General features: G+C 36.2%; 1 protein-coding gene across 2 annotated transcripts in view; it reads right to left on the bottom strand.

The window, feature by feature from the left end:
* Acap2 (ArfGAP with coiled-coil, ankyrin repeat and PH domains 2) overlaps positions 1–21,065 on the bottom strand; it is a 130,166-nt gene that overhangs the window by 15,340 nt on the left and 93,761 nt on the right. For both annotated transcript variants that reach the window (XR_006145973.1, XM_042670179.1), the window contains exons 16-22: positions 18,215–18,306; positions 14,199–14,383; positions 13,235–13,327; positions 11,619–11,806; positions 11,117–11,226; positions 9,438–9,548; positions 5,314–5,375 (exon numbers count right to left, since the gene is read on the bottom strand). Coding sequence is in view for 1 of the 2 variants with exons in the window: in XM_042670179.1 (XP_042526113.1) it covers positions 5,314–5,375; positions 9,438–9,548; positions 11,117–11,226; positions 11,619–11,806; positions 13,235–13,327; positions 14,199–14,383; positions 18,215–18,306 (841 nt within the window). In the remaining variant the exon portion in view is untranslated. The remainder of the gene's footprint in view (positions 1–5,313; positions 5,376–9,437; positions 9,549–11,116; positions 11,227–11,618; positions 11,807–13,234; positions 13,328–14,198; positions 14,384–18,214; positions 18,307–21,065) is intronic.

The following is a 21,065-nucleotide window of genomic DNA, read 5'->3' as shown; positions in this document are numbered from 1 at the left end:
TATGCCTAAACCACTGTTTACTAAGCTTATAAAATAACAAAGCCTAGAAAACTATTAAACCAAAGTTTAACACTGTTACAGCTTGCTGTGTACTATAGGGTCATATAAGCAATAATGCTATGAAAAAATGGGAACAATAAAGATATCTGTTAAGAGAAATAAACATATGGACACAGGTAAATATTCTTATACAGATGCAGCAGAACCATAGCAAACTGAATACAGTTAATCATACTATGAGAAACTATATATACACATACCAATTAATCCCTCAAACAAAGGAATCTTAATTTCAAGATGAATAATTCATCACAAATGCTTTCTGCTAAACATTAGCTCTATATAGACATTGGCATAATGTGGTTTTCAAGATTTGGGGCATAAAACACTGATTTAAATGATTATGGTTACAACATGGTTGTTATTTCCCATTAGATATCTTGCATCCATCTAATAACAAACTTATGCTACAGTTGCTGTCAGTGCACTAAGTTGTGTTATGTTTAAAAAGTAAGATTGCTGAGGCAATCCATGCTATACCAAAAGCTAGAATTAGAAATCTAGTAAAAAGGCCTAGCAGCACAACCCAAGAATTTTAATAAAAAAATTTAATATGCTTAATACTTAGTCCTTTTACCACTTAGTTGACATAAAAAGCAATTTTTTAAACCCCTACACAGTTTTCATGTAGCCCTGGAAATTTAATCATGACCTGAAACAATTAGTTAAAAAAAAGAAAAGAACATTAAGAGAATAAGAGTTAGAGCTAAGGTAGGAAATGAAACTAAAGGCTGACCTACTGGAACAACTGGTACAACCCAATTACAACAACCCAGTTATGCTCAGAACTTTTTTTTTTTTTTTGGTCTTTTCTTTTTTGGTACTGGGGATCGAACCCAGGACGTTGCACTTGCTAGGCAAGCACTTTGCCACCGAGCTACATCCCAGCCCACGCGCAGAACTTAAGTGTACATCTACACTAAGACAAGCTACAAACTATAAGCATTTTTAGACATTCTAAAAGACACAAAACAAAATGAGAAAAAAACAACACTAAATAGCAATTAACAAACCATACAAAATATTTTTAAATTTTTCTTATTTTTAGATGTTGAATTAAAGTATGTAAAATATTTATTGTAAACATTAGAAATATTTTTAAATACTATTTAAACTAGATAGTGTAGAATTTTACTTTCCAGGAAAGTTTAAAGTGCAGATTATAATACAAAAATACCACACTAATTTTACCAATCAACACGAAAAATAACTTAAAAGGCACACATTATACATTCAGAAGAAACAGGAAAAAGGTTCTAGCAGACATTAATGCCAAGTAGTTCACAGATAGCACCAGATGAGCATTCTCAAGTGTAACACCAGTACAATGGCAATATATGGCTTCTACAATCAGCAATGCATATTTTGTAGAACAAGCTGTGAGTTTTTATGGTTTTTGAAGTTTTTTTTAAAATCATCTATTATCTATTCCACAAATACATTTTAGTAGGTCCATTGTACCATGCAAAACAAATTTTAAGACCTTTTACTCACTGAATTAAATGCTCCTTAAAGGAAAGTGTTGGTGCTGTAATAATCACTGGCTTCACTAACTGGGTATGTTTAAAAAGGATACACCAAGAAAGATGTTTTCATCTTCATACACAAAACTTTTTGTTAACACTCAGTTTCTAACAGAACATTAATTAATGCATTGTTAATATGCTACCTTTCTTAAACCTCAAAATATTTTGCAAAAAGCAAATGCTATAAAATAAAACAGTAAGGACCAAGATAATTACTACAACTCACACAAATTGAAGTTCAACGTGATTACTCAAAATTTAAGTAGAATTTTAATCACTTGGAATATTTCCCAAGGCAAATACAATTTGTCTACACTAGAACACATAAACAAAACCCAGAATATATGGACCTGGAATATTTCCAGAAGTACATTGCACAGTCTATTACAAACGAAAACAACTAATCATTCAATATTTGTAATGTTAAGCATATTCTTTAAATCACCGAACCACATTTTTTTTCCCTTCAGAAGAGTTAGCTTTTCTTTATACCTGGTCATTTCTGAGTTTTTAAAAATGTAGACTGAAGGTGTGGTGGTACACACCTGTAATCCTAGCTACTTAGGAGGCTAAGATTGGGAGTTTGAGGTCAGCCCAGGCAAAGAGTAGGAAGATCCCCATCTTAACCAACAAGCCAGGCATGGTGGTACATACCTATAATCTCAGTTATGAGGGAAATATAGGTAAAAGGATCATAGTTTGAGGCCAGCCCCAGGCAAAAACGTAAGATCCAATTGGAAAAATAACTAAAAAAGCAAAAAGGAGCTAGGGGAGTGGCTCAAGTGGTAGAGCACCTGCCTAGCAAGTGCAAAGCCCTGAGTTTAAACTCCAGTACTGCCAATAGTAATAATAATAATAAAGTCTGTTGTTTCCACTGATGATGTAAATTCATTCCTAATTTTTGGTATTTAGAATATCTATCACAACAGTAATTAGGGTGATTCAAGTGTTTACTGAGTTTAATCTTGAAAGTAACTTGGTCAAAGAATAGCAACATGTGTCTCTTACCCCCAGGTGATCATATGTACTATGCTGCTAGCTCTTGGTTGGTAAACAGTTTCTTCCTGTAGCTACCTAGATCAGCTACATACTCACATATTCAGAAGTAGTTTCTAAGCCAGTGATTCTCTACTGGCTGAGAACTTGCCAACCATTAAGAAGAGACTAGGAGAAACTAGGAGCCACCAAACTGACTTCCAACAGTGGAGAGCAGGGTGTGCTACTTCCCTTACTCCCTCAGGCCTCTGAGAATCCTGGGAACTGCTAAAGAGGAACATGTCCTTCCTTCAGAAACTGTGTGCTCTTAAAATTGTCTTGCAAAAATTGAGGAGTACCAGGTCCTTAGGGTTGTAGATAGAAGTTCAGAAATTGAGTTTCCTAGAAATAAGTTCATGATTGCCAAGCAATTATAGCAGTCTTTTAAATGACAGAGCTCTTCATAATCAAAAGACTGAAAATTCTTACACAATTAAGGACAATTTTTTCTAAGAAGGAGCGATGCCAATAAAACAATCAGCCAATGTCTGAGAAAAGAAAAATGAACAGATAAGCAGAGGGAAAAATAAAAGATCTGCTGTCAGACCAAACATATCTGCTCTCCAAAGACTATGAAGGAAAAGAAAGTAAGCAGAGGGCAAATGCTGTGCCATTTCATCATGTCACCTGTATAACATTAAAGATTTTCTGCCTTATTAGTAGGCCCTGAAATGAGTCAAAAATCTCCAGATGATCTCCAAATATGTAAAGAAATCACTTTCTATCCTGATGCAAAATACTGATTAAAATTTTTAACTTCTAAATTAAAAACTTTTTACTAGTAGAAAGATTTTTTTAAAATTGGTACCTTTTTTTTCAAATTTTCAATAAAATAAAATGGTTTAGAATTGATTAATGGAAGTTCATAGTTACATATAAACTTAAGACATACTCAACAATGAAAAAAACACTGGAGTGCTCCTATATGCTAGAAGAAGCAGCCCAAGCAATTTGAGCTGAGCTACGAGCAGCAGGAACAAAGAGGTTCTGTCCTGTCAAGCTTCCAATTCCAGAGAAGAGTTGATCAGGGACCTATGACTAATCAGCTGGGTGAACTTCCATCAGCAAATACCTTAAGGAAAGACCAGCTAACTAAACATATTAAGATTTTAGGGAAAAAATACTATTTAACTTAAAATCTTGAAGTTGACTCTTACCTCACAAATGTCTTTGATCAGTTTTATTTAAAGTGCTTAAACACAAAGGCCTAAAAAAATGGCCTAGTAATACTATCACTGAAGTATATCTATTACAAAATTATAACTTATTTAAACTCTAACATTCAAGTTTGAAACAAATGGGCAAAGTCCAGAATTAACACCAGAGCTTTACCTGTAATCAGCACTCTTAGGTCTTAGAATATCATAAGTCAGTAGTACATATGATCCATAGGATTCAAGTGGGACATTCTAGATTACAAGTATCTAGCTGAAGTGCCTCTAGTCTCTAAGTCCATACTTGTTTCCTATTAAATTAGGCCAAAATAAGTAGTAAATACAGCTTTCTGAGGAAAGAATAGTCTCACATGGGTATTAGTTATATATTAATCTAGTTAAATTAAATGTCTGACGATAGTATAAAGCACAGAAATTTCAAAACATTTAACGGGAGGAAGAGATGATATTGCCAGGCCAGATTAAAAATCATTTTACAAGTAACTTAAAACAAATCAAATGTACTCAATGGAAATTTAACATGCCTTAGGTATTTTGGTCATGAATTCTTAAATTTTTTTCTAATATGTATATGAATTTAAAACAGATAGCTTAGTAATTCATATTCTTAAATTCATGGAACTAGAGGTCCAACAATTATTCTCTTCTTTGTGAAGAATATCTAATCAGTATGAGTTCAAAGAGAAGAAGGTAATCAGTAACATTTCTTTCTATCCTTGACATCTTAACACAGGTGAAAATTACTCAAAATGAAACTTGAGGTGATCATGAGTTGAGATTTATCTACTAAGTCTACTTTACATCAGGTTCACAAAATACTGCTCTAAATACTTTTACTTATCCAACAAATATTTTACAATTGCTTGGAGCAAAGATTAAAACAAGAACTTTTTCTTTAGTCTTTTAAACTAATTCTATTTCCACTGTGGAGTTCTAAACTTACTGGTAGATTTTTAGTTTAAATCTTCAACTCATTGCTAAACTGGAATACAAACATCAATAAAGTTTTCTTACTCTTTTCCATACTGACTTTTTATATGCCAAATACAAGGTGACTTTTTTTCCCTGAACACAATTTATAGAAATTCCCTGAATAACAAAAAGAAAACAATGGTGTTATATTCACTGGAAAGCTAAAAAGAATTTCAAAAAGGAAACAATTATTTTGCTGCTGTAAGTATATAAAGAACACTTCTATCATTCCATTCACTTCACTGGAATGTATATGGAAGACATCTGTACAGCAGACAGGGACTCAGCAGCCAGAGTTAAATATAGAAGTCAACGTGTACTGTAATAGAAGAGTTATGAGTTTTTAAAGGCTCGGAATTAGCCACCCAAGAATTGTGTGATTTACAGTACATAGCTAACAATTCACAATTTACAAGTAGGTTATAAAATGCTATATTATCACATTCATTATCTAAAGACCTATGAATCTTCCAATTGTAAACTGATAAATTCCTGAATGCATTTCTTATACTGCATTTCAGTATGGTTATTAGTGGAATATTGACCTGGCTGTCCATAAAGTCCTTCTGATTCCCGCATTTCTTCGTTCATTCTTGCTAATCGTAACCTAAAATCAGACAAAAGGAACTTTTAGATGAAGTTACAGAATATAAATGTTCATAAACCAATAAACTATATAAGGAGGTAATACATGTACTAATATAGTTTTCTTTCACTGAAACAAACTGGCTTTTTAGCTTATAAGATCTAGTAATCTGAGCTGACCAAAACAACTTTCTTACCTTCATACAAGTCTCGTAAGAAAGGCAAGAAAAGATTTCTAACAAGTGTATTTCAGACCCCTGCAGTTCTTCCAGCAGCTCCTACAGCAATTATCAAGCTAACTGCCAATTACTGCAATGAATGCTGCCCTAGCATGGAAGTGATAGCCTGTTGTTTCACTCCAGCTCACGGTGAGGTGAGAATTACCAACACATGAACAGCATATTTGCTTGTAGTTACTAGGAATTATTTTGATACATTAATATTATAATACATGATCGTAGGTTACCAAGATTTTTGCTAAGTTACCTTATTAGTTATACGTTCTGTTTTAGGTTAGTGATCTTGGAGAAAACATGCAGCACTGGATTAAGAAAACAAGTTTTCTTCTGCCTTAAAAAAAACAACCAACTAACTTTAAAAACATTTGAAATGGGAAAAAGTTCTCTCTTCTTTTTTGAACTGCCTGCCTGGCCTCTGGACCAGTAATCCTAGCTACTCAGCAGATTGAAAGTAAAAGTGTTTCAGTTCCAGGTGAGCCTGAACAAAAAATTCAAGACATCCTATCTCAACAGAAAAGGCTAGATGTAGTGATGTAAGGCTGTCATCTAGGCCAGCCAAAGCAAAAAGTGAGACCTTGTCTCAAAAATAACCAGACAAAAAGGGTAGGAAGCATGGCACAAGTGGTAGAGAGCCTTCCTAGCAAGTACAAAGCTCTGAGGTCAAACTCTAGTACCACCAAAATCTTATTCAAATATTCAAATTCTTATCTTTAAAAAAAAACTAAACTAACTAAAATAAACTAAACTAGCTAAACCTAGATCTTTATATATTACCCTGAACCAGAATCAACTCCAAATGGATCAAAGACCTCAGAGTCAAAGCAGACACCCTGAAAACATTACAGTAAGGAATAGGAGAAGCCCTAGGTCTCCTTGGCACAGGCCAAAATTTTCTTAATAAAGACCCAGAAACATAAGAAATCAAAGAAAGGTTGAACAAATGGGATTGAATGAAACTGAAGAGCTTCTGCATGGCAAAGGACATAGCTAGCAAGATTAATAGAAAGCCTACAGATTGGGAGAAGATCTTTACTAGCCATACAGTGGACAAAGGTCTCATATCTAAAATATACTTAGAACTCAAAAAATTAAATCCCCCAACAACAAATCCTCAATCAAAGAAACAACTGCCCAATTAATAAGTGGGCTAAAGACTTAAAGAGAGGGGCTGGGAAGGTGGCTCAGTGGTAGAGTGCTTGCCTTGCATGCATGAGGCCCTGGGTTCAATTCCTCAGTACCACATAAGCAGAAAAACCCAGAAGAGTGGCACTGTGGCTCAAGTGGTAGAGTGCTGGACTTAAGCTGAAGAAGCTGAGGGACAGTGCCCAGGCCCAGAGTTCAGGCCCCTCCCCCCCCCCCCCCCCCCCCGCCCACACAAACAAAAGACTTAAAGAGAGACTTCTCTGAAGATGAAATAAGAATGGCCAATAAACATATGAAGAAATACTCAACAACTCTGGCCATAAAAGAAATGCAAATCAAAACAATATTGAGATTCCACCTCACCTCTGTTAGAATAGCTATAATCAAGAAATCTAGTAACAACAGATGTTGGAGGGGATGTGGCCAAAAGGGGACACTATTACACTTTTAGTGGAAGTGTAAGTTTGTTCAACCACTCTGGAAAGCAGTATGGAGGTTTCTCAAAAGACTACACATACAGCTCCCCTATGACCCAGCAATCCCACTTTTGGGCATTTACTCAAATGATCACAACAAGGCCATACTAAAGCTACCAGCACAACTATGTTTATTGCAGCATTATTCCCTATAGCTAAGTCATGGAACCAACCCAGATGCACCTCAGTAGATGAATGGATCAAGAAAATGTGTGTGTGTGTGTGTGTGTGTGTGTGTGTGTGTGTGTGTGTGTGTGTGTGTGTGTGTGTGTGTGTGTGTGTGTGTGTGTAATATATATAATGGAATTCTATGCCTCCATCAGAAAAAATGACACTGTCCCGTGTGTGTGTGTGTGTGTGTGTGTGTGTGTGTGTGTGTGTGTGTGTGTGTGTGTGTGTGTGTGTGTGTGTAATATATATAATGGAATTCTATGCCTCCATCAGAAAAAATGACACTGTCCCATTTGTTAGGAAATAGAAAAACTTGGAAAAAACTATATTAAGTAAACCAGGCCTAAAGAAACAGGTCCCATGGTTTCCCTTATTTGCAATAACTAGTATATGTGTAGGACAAGCAGAAAAGGTCAAAAGCATATATATGATGCTAGGGCTGAGAAGGTGGCTCAGTGGTAGAGTGCTTGCCTTGCATGCACAAGCCCATTGGTTTGATTCCTCAGCACCACATAAGCAGAAGTAACACTGTGGCTCAAGTGGTAAGAGTGCTAGCCTTGAGCTAAGGAGCTCAGGGACAGTGCCCAAGCCCAGAGTTCAGGCCCCATGACTGACCCCTCCCCAAAAAAAAGATGCTAAGCAAAATGAACCCCAATATAGGGACACAAGATGTTTTATCTTTGTTGCTGTTTTTTTTAATGTACTTATAATGTACTATGTGATTTTTGTTTGTTTGTTTGTTCATCCCCCATGGTATAACCCCTGTTTTCACTGTATTTGATTCCAGTGCCCTGCATCTTGTATATACTTTATTTTTTTTTTGGGGGGGGGGGTCCGATTGTGGGGCCTAAACTCTGGGCCTGGGCGCTGTCCCTCAGCTCTTCAGCTCAAGGCTAGCACTCTACCACCTGAGCCACAGCGCCACTTCTGGCTTTTTTCTTTTGGCTTATGTGGTGCTGAGGAATTGAACTCAGGGCCTCATGCATGCAAGGCAAGCACTCTACCACTGAGCCACCTTCCCAGCCCTTGTATATACATTTTTTTAATTTGGAGAGGTGAAGGGAAATAACAAAATGCTGAAACAAGGATACAGACTGACCCATTGTAATGATGAGATGTACAAGACACTATGTTGAAAACGAACTTTACAACTTGGGGGGAGGGAAAGGATGGTAGGGGAAAAGCAAAGGAGGGGTAACAATGCTTAATAGGAAATGTACTTACTTCCTTACTCATGTAACTATAACCCCTCTGTACAGTACCTTTACAGTAAAAAAATATTTTTTAAAGCACAGATTCCTATCATTGTCCAAAGGCAATACAACTTCACAAGTTAGTAGCATCAATGTCCCTGTCCTTCAATTCATAACACACTAATCCTCCAGGTAGTCAAATAACTACCTGTTACTCTACCACTTGCAAACCTAGCCCCAGTACTACACTAACAGGTAAATAAACAGCTTCACAAAGGCAATGATTTTTGTTTTCACTGGCTAGGCAGTATGATAGAAGTGGCTAAGCACGAGGGCTTACAATCAGAGGTCTTGATTTCAAGTCCTAGCTATAACACTTATTGATTTCTCAAACACTGATTGTTCAAATTATCTAGAAGATAAAGATAATAAAATGATACCTTCTTAGCTGGATGCTGGTGGTTCATACCTGTAATCCTAATTACTCAAGAGGCTGAGTGAGATCTGAGGATTACAGTTTCAAAGCCAACTTAGGCAGCAAAGTCCATGAGACTTTTATCTCCAAAACTACCAAAAATATTGCTTAAGCACTAGCTTTGAGCACAAAAGCACTCAGGTTCTGAGTTCAAGCCCCAGAACCAGCACACACAAAAAATACCTTTACTTTCTTCATAGGGTTTGTTGGGAGAACCAAATCAAGTCATGTATTTCAAAGTGCTTTACTACATTTGATGTACTTAGAAAAGCACAAGACACACAGTAAATTAACCAGTCAAAGTTCACACATAAACATGAAGCTGTAATGAGTACTCTACAAGAAATACACTGTATGGGAATCATCAAATAAAAAGGAAATACTTACAAGGTTACAATATCAGCATTGGCTGCTTCCACAGCTATGCTCAAAGGATCTTTCCCTTCTTCATCCGTGGCATGTTGATTGGCACCTCGCTTTAGGAATAAACATACTTGCCTATTTAAGGAAACAAGATTTTTAGATATGGCCAATAAATAAAAAGTTCTACCTAGTTACAGAATTAATATTTTCACTAAAAATTCTTGACTCATTTTACAAATAATTAATGAACATTGACTCAAGTGTTAAAAATTCAACAATCAATATTTTACAAGTTTCATATTTACCTAGCATAATCTAATGCTATATATGTAATGAGGAATATAAATTTTAATGAGCATCATTACAAAATGTACACAGATATTGAGACATTTAAACAAAAGAAAAATCACTCAAGGCTATTATTTTGGAGTGAAAAAAAAAAACCCAAGGCAATGTAAATACCATAGTAATTAAAATACAAGAGTTAAAGAATAGGAATATTTTGTTATATTCCACAAATACTCACAATTTAAAGTGACAAAAATAAAAATAGGCGGGCACCAGTGGCTCATGCCTGTAATCCTAGCTACTCAGGAGGCTGAGATGTGAGGATCACAGTTCAAAGGCAGCCCGGGCAGGAAAGACCGTGAGACTCTTATCTCCAATAAACCACTCAGAAAACAGGAAGTGGTGCTGTGGCTCAAGTGGTAGAGCACTAGCCTTGAGATGAAGAGCTGAGGGACGCCCAGAGTTCAAGCCCCATGACCAGCAAAATAAAAAATAATTAATTAAAATAGATGAAAACAGATTAACAGATTATATAAAATAAAATGGGAAGAATTATGATAATCTAAGAAGAAAATATTTAAAAGTCAATTAAATAGTATTTTTATGTATGAAAACTTTATATGAGGACATTATTGAATTGAATCTTTTTGCTACTAAAGGAAAACGAGTTCTAATAAAAGATACTATTAATGATAGTGCACTTCTCTAATCCAAGTTACTCAGAAAAGCACTGATAGGAGAATCATGGTCTGAGGCTGACCTGGGCAAAAGTATTAAGATCTTTTCTGAAAAACTAAGGAAAAAAGAGATGGAAATCTGACTTAAGTGGCAGAGTACTAGCCTAGAAAGCAGTTAGCACTGAGTTAAAGCCCTAGTAACTGCCCAAATAAGTAAATAATCATCTATGACAAGCATTTTGTACAAAGTCAACAGTTTTACTTCATTTACACTTTCTAACAGAAAAGTCTAGTTTTATGACATTATTGAGTAATAATATTGCTCCAGAAGCTAAAATGTCAATTTCCCAAAGAAAGTAGTTTATATAATTTAACTAACTGCTACAAGAAAAGCTAAGATTTCCAGTTAAAAGATTCTTCTAAAATAGACTGTGTATAGTGTATGCATAATACATGCATAAATACATACACTCAAGCTCTCCAAATGACCACAATGTCAGAAATAGGCAAAAATACAAAAACGAATCTATTTAATGACAAGTCAAGGTATTTCATATCTGGAAAGAAAGTGTAGTTTTTATCTGAATAAAATTTTTTTCATTTAAAATTCCATCATAAAATATGTCATAGGAATGCATCTCCTTACAAACTACCTAATGACCTCAACCTAAGAAAATGCAAAATTTTAAAGTATTTTTAAAAATAAAACCTACATAAATGTGTAAGCAATAAAGTTACCCTGTATGTCCTAAGACAGTTGCGTGGTGTAGTGGTCCTCGTCCTTGGACATCTCTTTGGTTTACATTAGCACCATTCTGTAGGAGAAACTCGCACGTCACCAAAGAGCCCTAAAAGAGACAAAGAAGGTAAGAATATACTCACACAAACAACAAGAAACAGTATATTACGAAAATAGCACTTCAAAACACAACCTAGCAAAAGCAGAGAAGTCTTCAGTCATATTTGTTTCTTCCCAATAACTACTTCCTGGTAAAGATTTACTTGCAAGTTTGTGATTTCATTTTACTACTTTTATTATCAGAATTCTCTTCTATTATTCCACCACCACTACCACAAAGCTAAAACAAAGTGATGTTCAGTAATTACTGAGGTACAGAGGTACACAGAGTCCTCTTTATTTTCCAACCCATCTCAGAATACTAATAATAAAAAACCCATGTTCAAAATGTATTATAATAGTTTATATTTTTCTACCAAAAACTTCTGTTTTAATTCATACCCCTAATACAGCCTGAATGAGTGGTGTTGCTTTGTTTTCGTCTGAATTAGCCCAGTTCACATCTGCACCATGAGCCAAAGCTTCAGCCATTTTAGGAAGGTTTTTTTCATATGAAGCCCTATAAAGCTGAAGTCCTGGATTAAGATGTTTAGAGTCGAGAAACACTGAAGAATCTTGCCTTTCCCCTTCTGAAAAGCAAACATAAATACTTGAATAAAAATGAAATCTTGGTAAAGATCTTGTCTAAAAATAGGATGGATTACTCTCAGTACGGATCAATAATAATGTTTACTACAATTTAAGAAACAATATGAAACTTGAGATATTAGTTTCTGATGTCACTAATTGATGGCAATGGGATGTGTTTTACACAAATATCTTATTTCCTATAGACATAATCATTCCTCAAATGTCAACTTTCTGTATAAGCCATTGTGGTCTTACAAGTATTCAACAGATGAGTTAAGTGTTGTGTTAAAAATTGGCTAATATCAAAGTGAAGAAATTCAATGAAGCATGGGTAAATGGCAGGAGTAACTATGACTCTCTTAAGGTAGTCAAATGCCTCGTCATCTAATTAGTGATGCACATGAATGGATGAATGAAATTTAAAAATTGGCTATATTTGTATATCCCTGGACTTAAGAGGAAACAAGAATCCCTAAAGTATTTTACTACTGGTTCAAACCTAAATTCCTAGGATGATTCAATACCATCACAATTTGCACTATAACCAATTCAAATAATCTGAGGAATGTTTACTGCAAGGCCCAAATCACTGAAATTATGGAGAGTATACAGGAATAAAGCATTTATCATTCTCTAATGGGGATGAATTGCTGATCTTTTTTTTTTCCTGATAAGAAAAGATAGCCATACAGGATATCAGGTGACTTATACCTGTAAGCCTAGCTACTCAGGAGGCTGAGATCTGAGAATCAAATCTAGCCCCGGAGCAGGAAATTCTGTGAGCTTCTTATCTCCAATTAACCACCGAAAAGTTGGAAGTGGAGCTATGGCTCAAGTGGTAGAACACTAGCATTGAGCGTAAAAGTTCAGGATCAGTACCAAAGCCCAAAGTTCAACCCCAGGACGAGCCCAAAAAAAGCCACAAGGAAAGACAAAAGAATAATAAGCCGGAGGTATGGCTTAAAAGATGGGGTATCTACTCAGCAAGCATAAAGCCCTGAGTTTAAAGCTCAGAACTACCAAAAGGAAGCCAAGGGAGATGAGAGGAAAAGGGAGAGTGAGAGGGAAAGGAAGAGGGGGAGAGGGAAGTGGAAGGGAAGGAGAAGAGAAAAGGGGAAGCTGGAGAGGAACAGAGACAGCATAAATGAAAATAAATGTAAAATGGTACAGATGGACTAGAAGTTATCCTTGCCTATGGCAAGGCACTTGAGGTGCACATTAAGTGGCTTAAAAGAATGTTGAACTAGCAAAGAACTTCCAAATATAAACAGAAAGAGTTGCTTTCTGATTTTACAGTATTATTCCTATCCTATTGCTTTCTAAAGAGCTATTTCCTTTAAAGAAACTATTTAACAAAGAATTGGCATTTACTAAATGTATTTTTCAGCAGACTATACCAATTAACACTAAAGACCATCAAAACTCACCAGGCTCATATAAACTATTGGCTGACACTGTGGAGGGTAAAGATTCTCTTCCATCATCACAGCTTTGCTGGATCCCACTGTCATTGCTTTTGACTGTTTTAAAGAAAAATTGGCTAGTGATTAAAGGTCATGCCATTCAGAACAACATGTCCCACAACCAAAGAAATTTTGAAATGAGCTTTCATATGTCAACATGAACTCAGCCACCACCAGTAGAATATTTAATACAATTTTAGTTTTTAAATACTTATATCTTATTGTGATATAAATCACTCACAAAGCCTGAAAATAACACATACAATACCCCATAAAATGTCAGGAGTCATAAAGAGCTTGATTTATTGCATGACTATAAGTAGTATGTAATTCTGAGACAATGGTAACATCTAGAGAAATGGCCACACCGCACAATGACCACTGGCACAGACTTGGAATGCTCCACAAGAGTAGTACTTACTACTACGCAGTTTTGAAGAAGTATCAAAGTAGGAGAAGAGTGAATCTAGCTCATCAGGACAGAACAGAGACTCCCGCCTGGCCTCGTCGCTATTTACAGCAACCACTGAGGACATGCAAGTTAGCAAAGCACAAAGCAGGCCATAAGAAGGGAAAGGGCAGGAAAAAAAATGTTACTGGGAAAAATCAGGAGGAAAAAATAGGAAGGAAATCAGGTAGTTAATCAGATACTTAGGGCTTCTGGCATGACAGATTTCTAATTCCCATTTCCCCTTGCATTTTAAGCAGCTTTATTCCTTAAAATATACACATTACCTAAAAATGTGCGTTATCATGGCATCACTTCAAATTAACTGCGTTAAAGACACAGAAATCTAGTTTTTCCTTAGAATATGTAGAAGGGAACAGTGCTTAGCAAAAAAAAGAAACCTACAATAGCTTCTAATTCAGAAATTATGAAAGTGACTTCAAGATAGTATTTATATTCATAGCAAAAGAGGTATAATACCTGAACTTTGGACAGATGCTCTGATTTGGTCACTTGGCCCAAGTTTAGAAATGCTCAGCCTCTTTTCTTCACAACTTTTGGAGGTAATCTTTTTGTCTAGCTCGGGAGGTGACGATGATAGAGAATACTTATCCACAAACTTTCTCTCCACATATTTAGCTCTGATATATGCCTCTTTTTCCTGTCTGGTACACATAAAAATGTCATGATATTCTTGCTGAATGCTGAGCATGGCCAATACTGAAAGGATGTTATTATAGAGTATTTTCAAACAAAATAGTTTTGCAAAACTAGTTAAAACAATCAGTGACAGTTCTTATATAATGTGTTTCTTTCCAATTTTTAATGAATCAATTTCAGAAATTAAATAGCCTAATTGAAAAATCACAAATGGTTACATGGCACTCTATTTTCTTAATTTTATGTATATTTACTTTTTACATATACTCTCATGCTTTTTACAGAATAAAAATATTACCAAGAAAAGCATAAAAATTTATCAAAATTAACTAATTCATTTTTACTCAGAAATACTGTCTCATTCTGAACTATCATTATTGATGGCTATCATTTTTCATAAGATACTTTAAAACACAATAACATTCCTAAGTGAAATAAAAGCATCACATTTAAGCTTTTGACTTACAACACCAAATCTGTCCTGTAGTTTTTCTCCATTAACTCTTTTTAAAATTCTTAGGTCTTAGCCAAGCACTAGTAGCTCATGGCTGTAATTCTAGCTACTCATAGGCTGAGATCTGAAGACCACTGTTCAAAGCTAGTCCAGGCAGAGAAGTCCATGAGACTTGATGGTAGAGTGCTAGCCTCAAGCAAAAAATAAACCCCAGATCCATTCATATACTGAGCGGCATCTGGGTTGGTTCCATATTTTAGCTACGGTAAATAATGCTGTAATAAACATAATTGTGCTGGTAGCCTTAGTGTGGCCTTGTTTGTAGTCATTTGGGCCCAAAAGTGGGATTACTGGATCATAGGGGAGCTTTATGTGTAGTCTTCTGAGGAACCTCCATACTGCTTTTCCAGAGTGATTGAACAAGTTTACACTCGCACCAACAATGCAGTAGGATTCCCTTTTGGCCACATCCCCTCCAGCCTCTGTTGTTTTAAGTTCTTGATTATAGCCATTCTAACTGGGTTGAGGTGAAATCTCAATGTTGCTTTGACTTGTAGATTTGCATTTCTTTTATGGCCAGAGTTGTTGAACATTTCTTCATGTGTTTATTGGCCATTCTTATTTCTTCTTCAGAGAAGTCTCTAGCTCACTTATTAATGGGGTAATTGTTTCTTTGAGGAGTTGTTGTTTTTTTTGTTGTTTTTTTTGGGTCCGGTCGTGGGGCCTGAACTCTGGGCCTGGGCACTGTCCCTCAGCTCTTCAGCTCAAGGCTAGTGCTCTACCACTTGAGCCACAGCGCCACTTCCGGCTTTTTTCTTTTTGCGTATGTGGTACTGAGGAATCGAACCCAGGGCCTTGAGCATGCAAGGCAAGTGCTCTACCACTGAGCCACCTTCCCAGCCCATGAGGAGTTGTTTTTGCGGGATTTAATCTTTTGAGTTCTAAGTATATGAGGTCCTTGTCTGTTGTATGGCTAGTGAAGATCTCCCAATCTATGGGCTTTCTACTGATCTTGTTAGCTATGTCCTTTGCCATGCAGAAGCTCAGTAGATAAATGGATCAAGAAAATGTGGTATATATATACAATGGAATTCTATGCTTCCATCAGGAAGAATAACACGGCCCCATTGATAAAGAAATGGAAGGACCTGGAAAAAATCATATTAAGTAAGCCAGGCCCAAAGAAACATAGATCCCATGGTCCCCTTTATTTGCAATAATTAGTATACATCTAGGATAGTCTAACAGATAAGCAGAATAGCTCAATAGCTATGTACATCTGATAATATAAGACGATGTATGCAAAATGGACTCTAAAACATGGACACAAGAGCACAAGAGGTTTTTCTTTTGTTGTTATTGTTCTCAATGTACTATGTGATTTCTTTTTTCCTTTGTGTTTTCCCCCTATTGTTTATCCCCTGTTGTCACTGGGTTTGATTTTGGTACCCTGGGTATTATATATATATGTTTATCTGAACTAGGGAAGGAAAAGGAAAAAACAAAGTGGTGAGACAAAGGATAAAGGGGGAACTATACAACAGCAATACTCACAAGACAATATGTTAGAAATGATCTGTATAACTTGGCAGGGGGTTGGAGAGGGGGAAGAGAGAGAAAAACCTTACTTATATAACTGTAACCCCCCTCTGTACATCACCTTAACAATGAATTTTTTTTAAAGACAAGAAACTGAGACCTAGATAAGTGAAGAAAACTAGGTTGCTCATGAATGGAAAGTCTGAACACCATGAAAATGATAAATGTCCCTAGTAAATTTGTTTTCAATTAAAAAAAAAAAAAAAGCCAGGTGCTAGTGGCTCACATCTGTAATCCTCACTACTCAGGAAGCTGAGATCTGAGGATCACGGTTCAAAGCCAGCCCAGTCAAGGAAACTCTGTGAGACTATTATCTCCTTAACCACCAGAAACCAGAAGTGGTGCTGTGGCTCTAGTGGTAGAGCACTAGCCTTGAGCTTAAGAGCTGAGGAACAGCGCCCAGGCCCAGAGTTCAAGACCCACAACCAACAAAAAAATAAAATTTAAATTTGAATTTAAAAAGGCTCAGAGACAGCACTCAGAATCTGAGTTCAAGCTCTAGAACCTGGCACACGCACGCATGTACCCACCTACCTTAGAGATTGGGTCTTTGGCTAAATTAGAAAAGTCTAAAATATCTCAACTATGCATAGGCAAATATTTAAATAGCAATAGTTTAGAGGGTTAAAAATCTCAGCATAAGATTCTAGTAAATTAAAATTTAAAAATTTTCTTATTATGCTGGACGCCAATGGCTCACGCCTAAAATCCTAGCTACTTAGGAGGCTGAGATCTAAAGATCTTGGTTCAAGGCCAGTCCAGGCAGGAAAGTCCGTGAGACTCTTATCTCCAATTAGCAACCAGAAAACCGAAGTGGCACTGTGGCTCAAGTGGTAGAGTGCTAGCCTTGAGCTGAAGAGCTGAGGGACAGTGCCCTGGCCCAGAGTTCAGGCCCCATAACCAAAAAATAAAATAAAATAAATCTTATTATTAAGTAGTTGTACAAAGGGTTTACAGTCCATAGTCAGGTAATGAGTACAATGCTTATTGGTCAGATTTTGGCAAGTTAATTTTTTTTATTATAAGTAGTTGTACAAAGGTTTTACAATTCCAAAACCAGGTTATAACTACAATGCTTCTTGATCAATGTCACCCTTTCCTTAATTCTCCCCCATTTTCTACCTCCCATGCCTATCCTTAAGTTGCATAGCTCAATTTTTACATAATATACATGGAATATAACTACATTTAACAAATAACATTTCAAAAAGAAAATCAGAATGACTAAAAGCAGCAGCAAAAAATCTTGAAGGCACTCTCTTCTAGCTGCTTCATTCAGTAACCTCCTTATAACAGAACTGAAGTGCAATCTGGCATAGCACATAAGTCTTCTCTCCTGCATTATCATCTTTGCTCAACATTACAAAGCCATTCATGACCTATGTGATTAACAAATATTTGCTGAACTAAGTCAAACACTGTAACATGATTCAATGTTGAAACTTGGTCATTGAAGACATTAATGAACAGATTATTTCTCTTTAAATTCCTCCCAGGAACAGAACTATGATATACTTTTAACAGCTAAGCGTTTTCTACACTCTTAACAGATGTTTAATTTTTAAGACTTATCTCCATCTATAAATTATAATTCCCTGTTCAATAAAGTATAATTGTCAAACTAATATACTCAAGACTGAGATACTCAAATTTGAAGAGAAGCAGTAATGATGACTTGTAAACACTCTGTCTCAATAGTATATAACAACTGCAGTGAGATAAAATCATAGTTACATTCCTGCTTAGAGGTGGGGTATGATATTAAAGACAATTAAAATAGTACCTTTGTCCTGGCTGTGGTTTCTTTATTCCCATTTTTTCCACTTTAGCTTCATAAACATGATTTATAACATCATTCCCCAACTCACACATAAGCTGTTTGACAGGAAAATAGAAAAATAAGCTATAAAATTAAAAGTCCTGAAATTAAGCTAAAATTTAAAAGGACTCAAAGTCAATACAGTTCACTACTTCTTTTGCATATCCTACAATTACTCATTCCACAAAGAAGCTTAAAATTAAAACAGACAAGAACTGAGAGTATCATTTTGTCATTCTTCACTACAACATTAGCACTCCTACGTCTTTCAATCTAACAATATACTATATGTACTGTACGTACATACATACACTGTATATAATGACAAGCATCTACCTATCCATCTACCTATGTATCACAACTACTGTATCTGAATATCTGTAGTGGGGCAGTAAATTATAACTGATACAGTTAGGTATAGTTAGTGCTAGCTCGTCTAAGGAAAATCAGCTAAAGTTAAATATTTATTCTTTTCAGTTTTTTTCCTTATAGAAATATTCAAATCCATCAAACATACAACTTTTTTGAAATTTAGTTTTGAACTTTTCTTCCTCTTTGAGTTCTATCTCCAAATACTAAGCAACTCCTTGCTGTATGTTTCAAAATCTTTTAGATGTTGTTTTTATCGTCCCTCTACCTCTGATTCAGTTTACAATTCACAAGATCCATCTGTAGTGTCTCAGTAGCAAATCATATACTTTTGGTTGGGTCTAATTCCAGACTTGACCACTAGACCAAACATACTATGCCAAGATGCAGGTGATCCAATTCATTTCCCTGGTCTTATGTTGGTTAAAGGGATACTTTGAGCTAGTATAATAAGACAATGGTTGTAAAGAATAAAGTTAAGACACTGGGGATTATTAGTTGAGAGGGAAATGGCCTACGATGATACAGCAAGAAAGTGAGAATGCCATCTGAATATCAGAATCAAAGCAGAGGCTGGGAAGGTGGCTAGAGTGCTTGCCTCGCATGCATGAGGCCCTGGGTTTAATTCCTCAGCACCACATAAGCAGAAAAAGTCAGAAGTGGTGCTGTGGCTCAAGTGGTAGAGTGCTGGCCTTGAGCTCAAGAGCTGAGGGACAGCGCCCAGGCCAAGTTCAGGTCCCACAACCGACAAAAAAAAAAAAGAATAGAAGCAGTGTGGGAAAGGCATCTTAGAAAGTGTACATTAGGCAAGCAGTACATCAGGCAAGCAGAAAAGTGTATACCTTTCTCCTTGTTTCCTTATTCATGAACTCTTTTAGGGTCTCATTATTTCTATAACTACCATTTCTCTTCAGATGTGGTTTCCTGTCATAGACCCTCCCTTTCTCTTTGCCCCTCCCCTGCTCTCCCTACCCTACCTCTCCTCTTCCTTTGTCCCTTTCTCTTTCCCCTTCTTCCCTTCTCAGCTGGCACCCTGACACCGATATTTCTTATAAATTTTGAATGTGCCATTCTGTTTGCTGTGATGGGTTTTATGTTTGTTTTTTGGTGATACTGGTTTTTAAACTCAGTCAAGCACTAGAGCTGCAGCTCCAGCCCTTTTTGCTTCAGTTATTGTTCAGACAGGGTCTGGTCTGGTTGGTCTTTGACGTCCCTCCAGACTTCCAGAATAACTAGGATTATAAATATATTCTTCCACAACTGGCTTGTTTTAGGAGGCGATGAATGCCTAACGTTTTGTGCAGGGATGGCCTGGAACTACCATCCTCTTAATTCCATCTCCTAAATTACTAGGATTATAGATATGAGTCACCAACCATGCCCAGTTTTAAAGGTTCTACTTCCTTATTTCAGCAATTATAATTGTATTTCATATGTCCCATTTTTTAATTTTCAAAGTAGTGATACCAATTATGTATTATTCTTTAAACAATCTGCACTAGAAAAACTAGGTGCTGGTGGCTCATCCTAAAATCCTAGCTACTAAGAATGCCGAGATGGAAGGACTGAGCTTCAAAGCCAGTCCAGGCAGTAAAAGTCAAAAGACTTTTATATCCAAATACACAGCAAAAAGCTAGAAGTGGAGGTGTGGCTCAAGTCATAGAGCCAGAGCTATACAGCAGAAAAAACAAGCAAGAGCTTGAAATCTAGAGTTCAAGCCACAGTACTGGCAATAGTACACAGGCATGCACGTGCGTGCACGCACTCTCTCTCTCTCACACACACACACACACACACACACACTCTCTCTCTCTCTCTCTCTAAAATCTGTATTAGAACTAGAGACAATAGATATATCACTGGATGAAAATGATAGCACAGGGCTGGGATGTAGCTCAGTGGCAAAGCGCTTGCCTAGCAAGCGCAACGTCCTAGGTTCGATCCCCAGTACCAAAAAAGAAGACAAAAAAAAAAAAAAAAGAAAATGATAGCACAGACACCAACCTTATTTACAAAAATTTAAAATAGGTCAAAAAAGAAATTGATAGGGAAAAAATGATAGGGAAAGTATTACTTTATATTTGATTCTAAGAAAGCTGGTTACAAATTTGGTAAAACTAGCTGGATACTGGTGGCTCATGGCCTATAATCCTAGCTACTCAGGAGGTTGAAACTTGAAGGATCATAGTTCAAAGACAGCATAGGCAAACAGACTGTGAGACTCCATATTCAATTAACTAGCAAAATACCAGATGGAACATATGGCTCAAGTAGAGCTCCAGCCATGAGCAAGAATGTTTAAAGAAAGCCAGAGGTCCTGAGCTCAAGACCAGGTACTAGTATAAAGTAAAAACAAAAAACAAAAAACACCTATTTGGAAAAATTATCAAGAATGACACAATTTATACAACCCAATGAGTAAACTGATATGTATATTATGATTAAA

The sequence above is a fragment of the Dipodomys spectabilis genome, unplaced genomic scaffold (genome assembly GCF_019054845.1).
Source record: "Dipodomys spectabilis isolate Male_0828 unplaced genomic scaffold, ASM1905484v1 ptg000017l, whole genome shotgun sequence".
In the NCBI taxonomy this organism is placed as follows: Eukaryota; Metazoa; Chordata; class Mammalia; order Rodentia; family Heteromyidae; genus Dipodomys; species Dipodomys spectabilis.
This window is presented reverse-complemented; position numbering and strand designations above follow the sequence as displayed.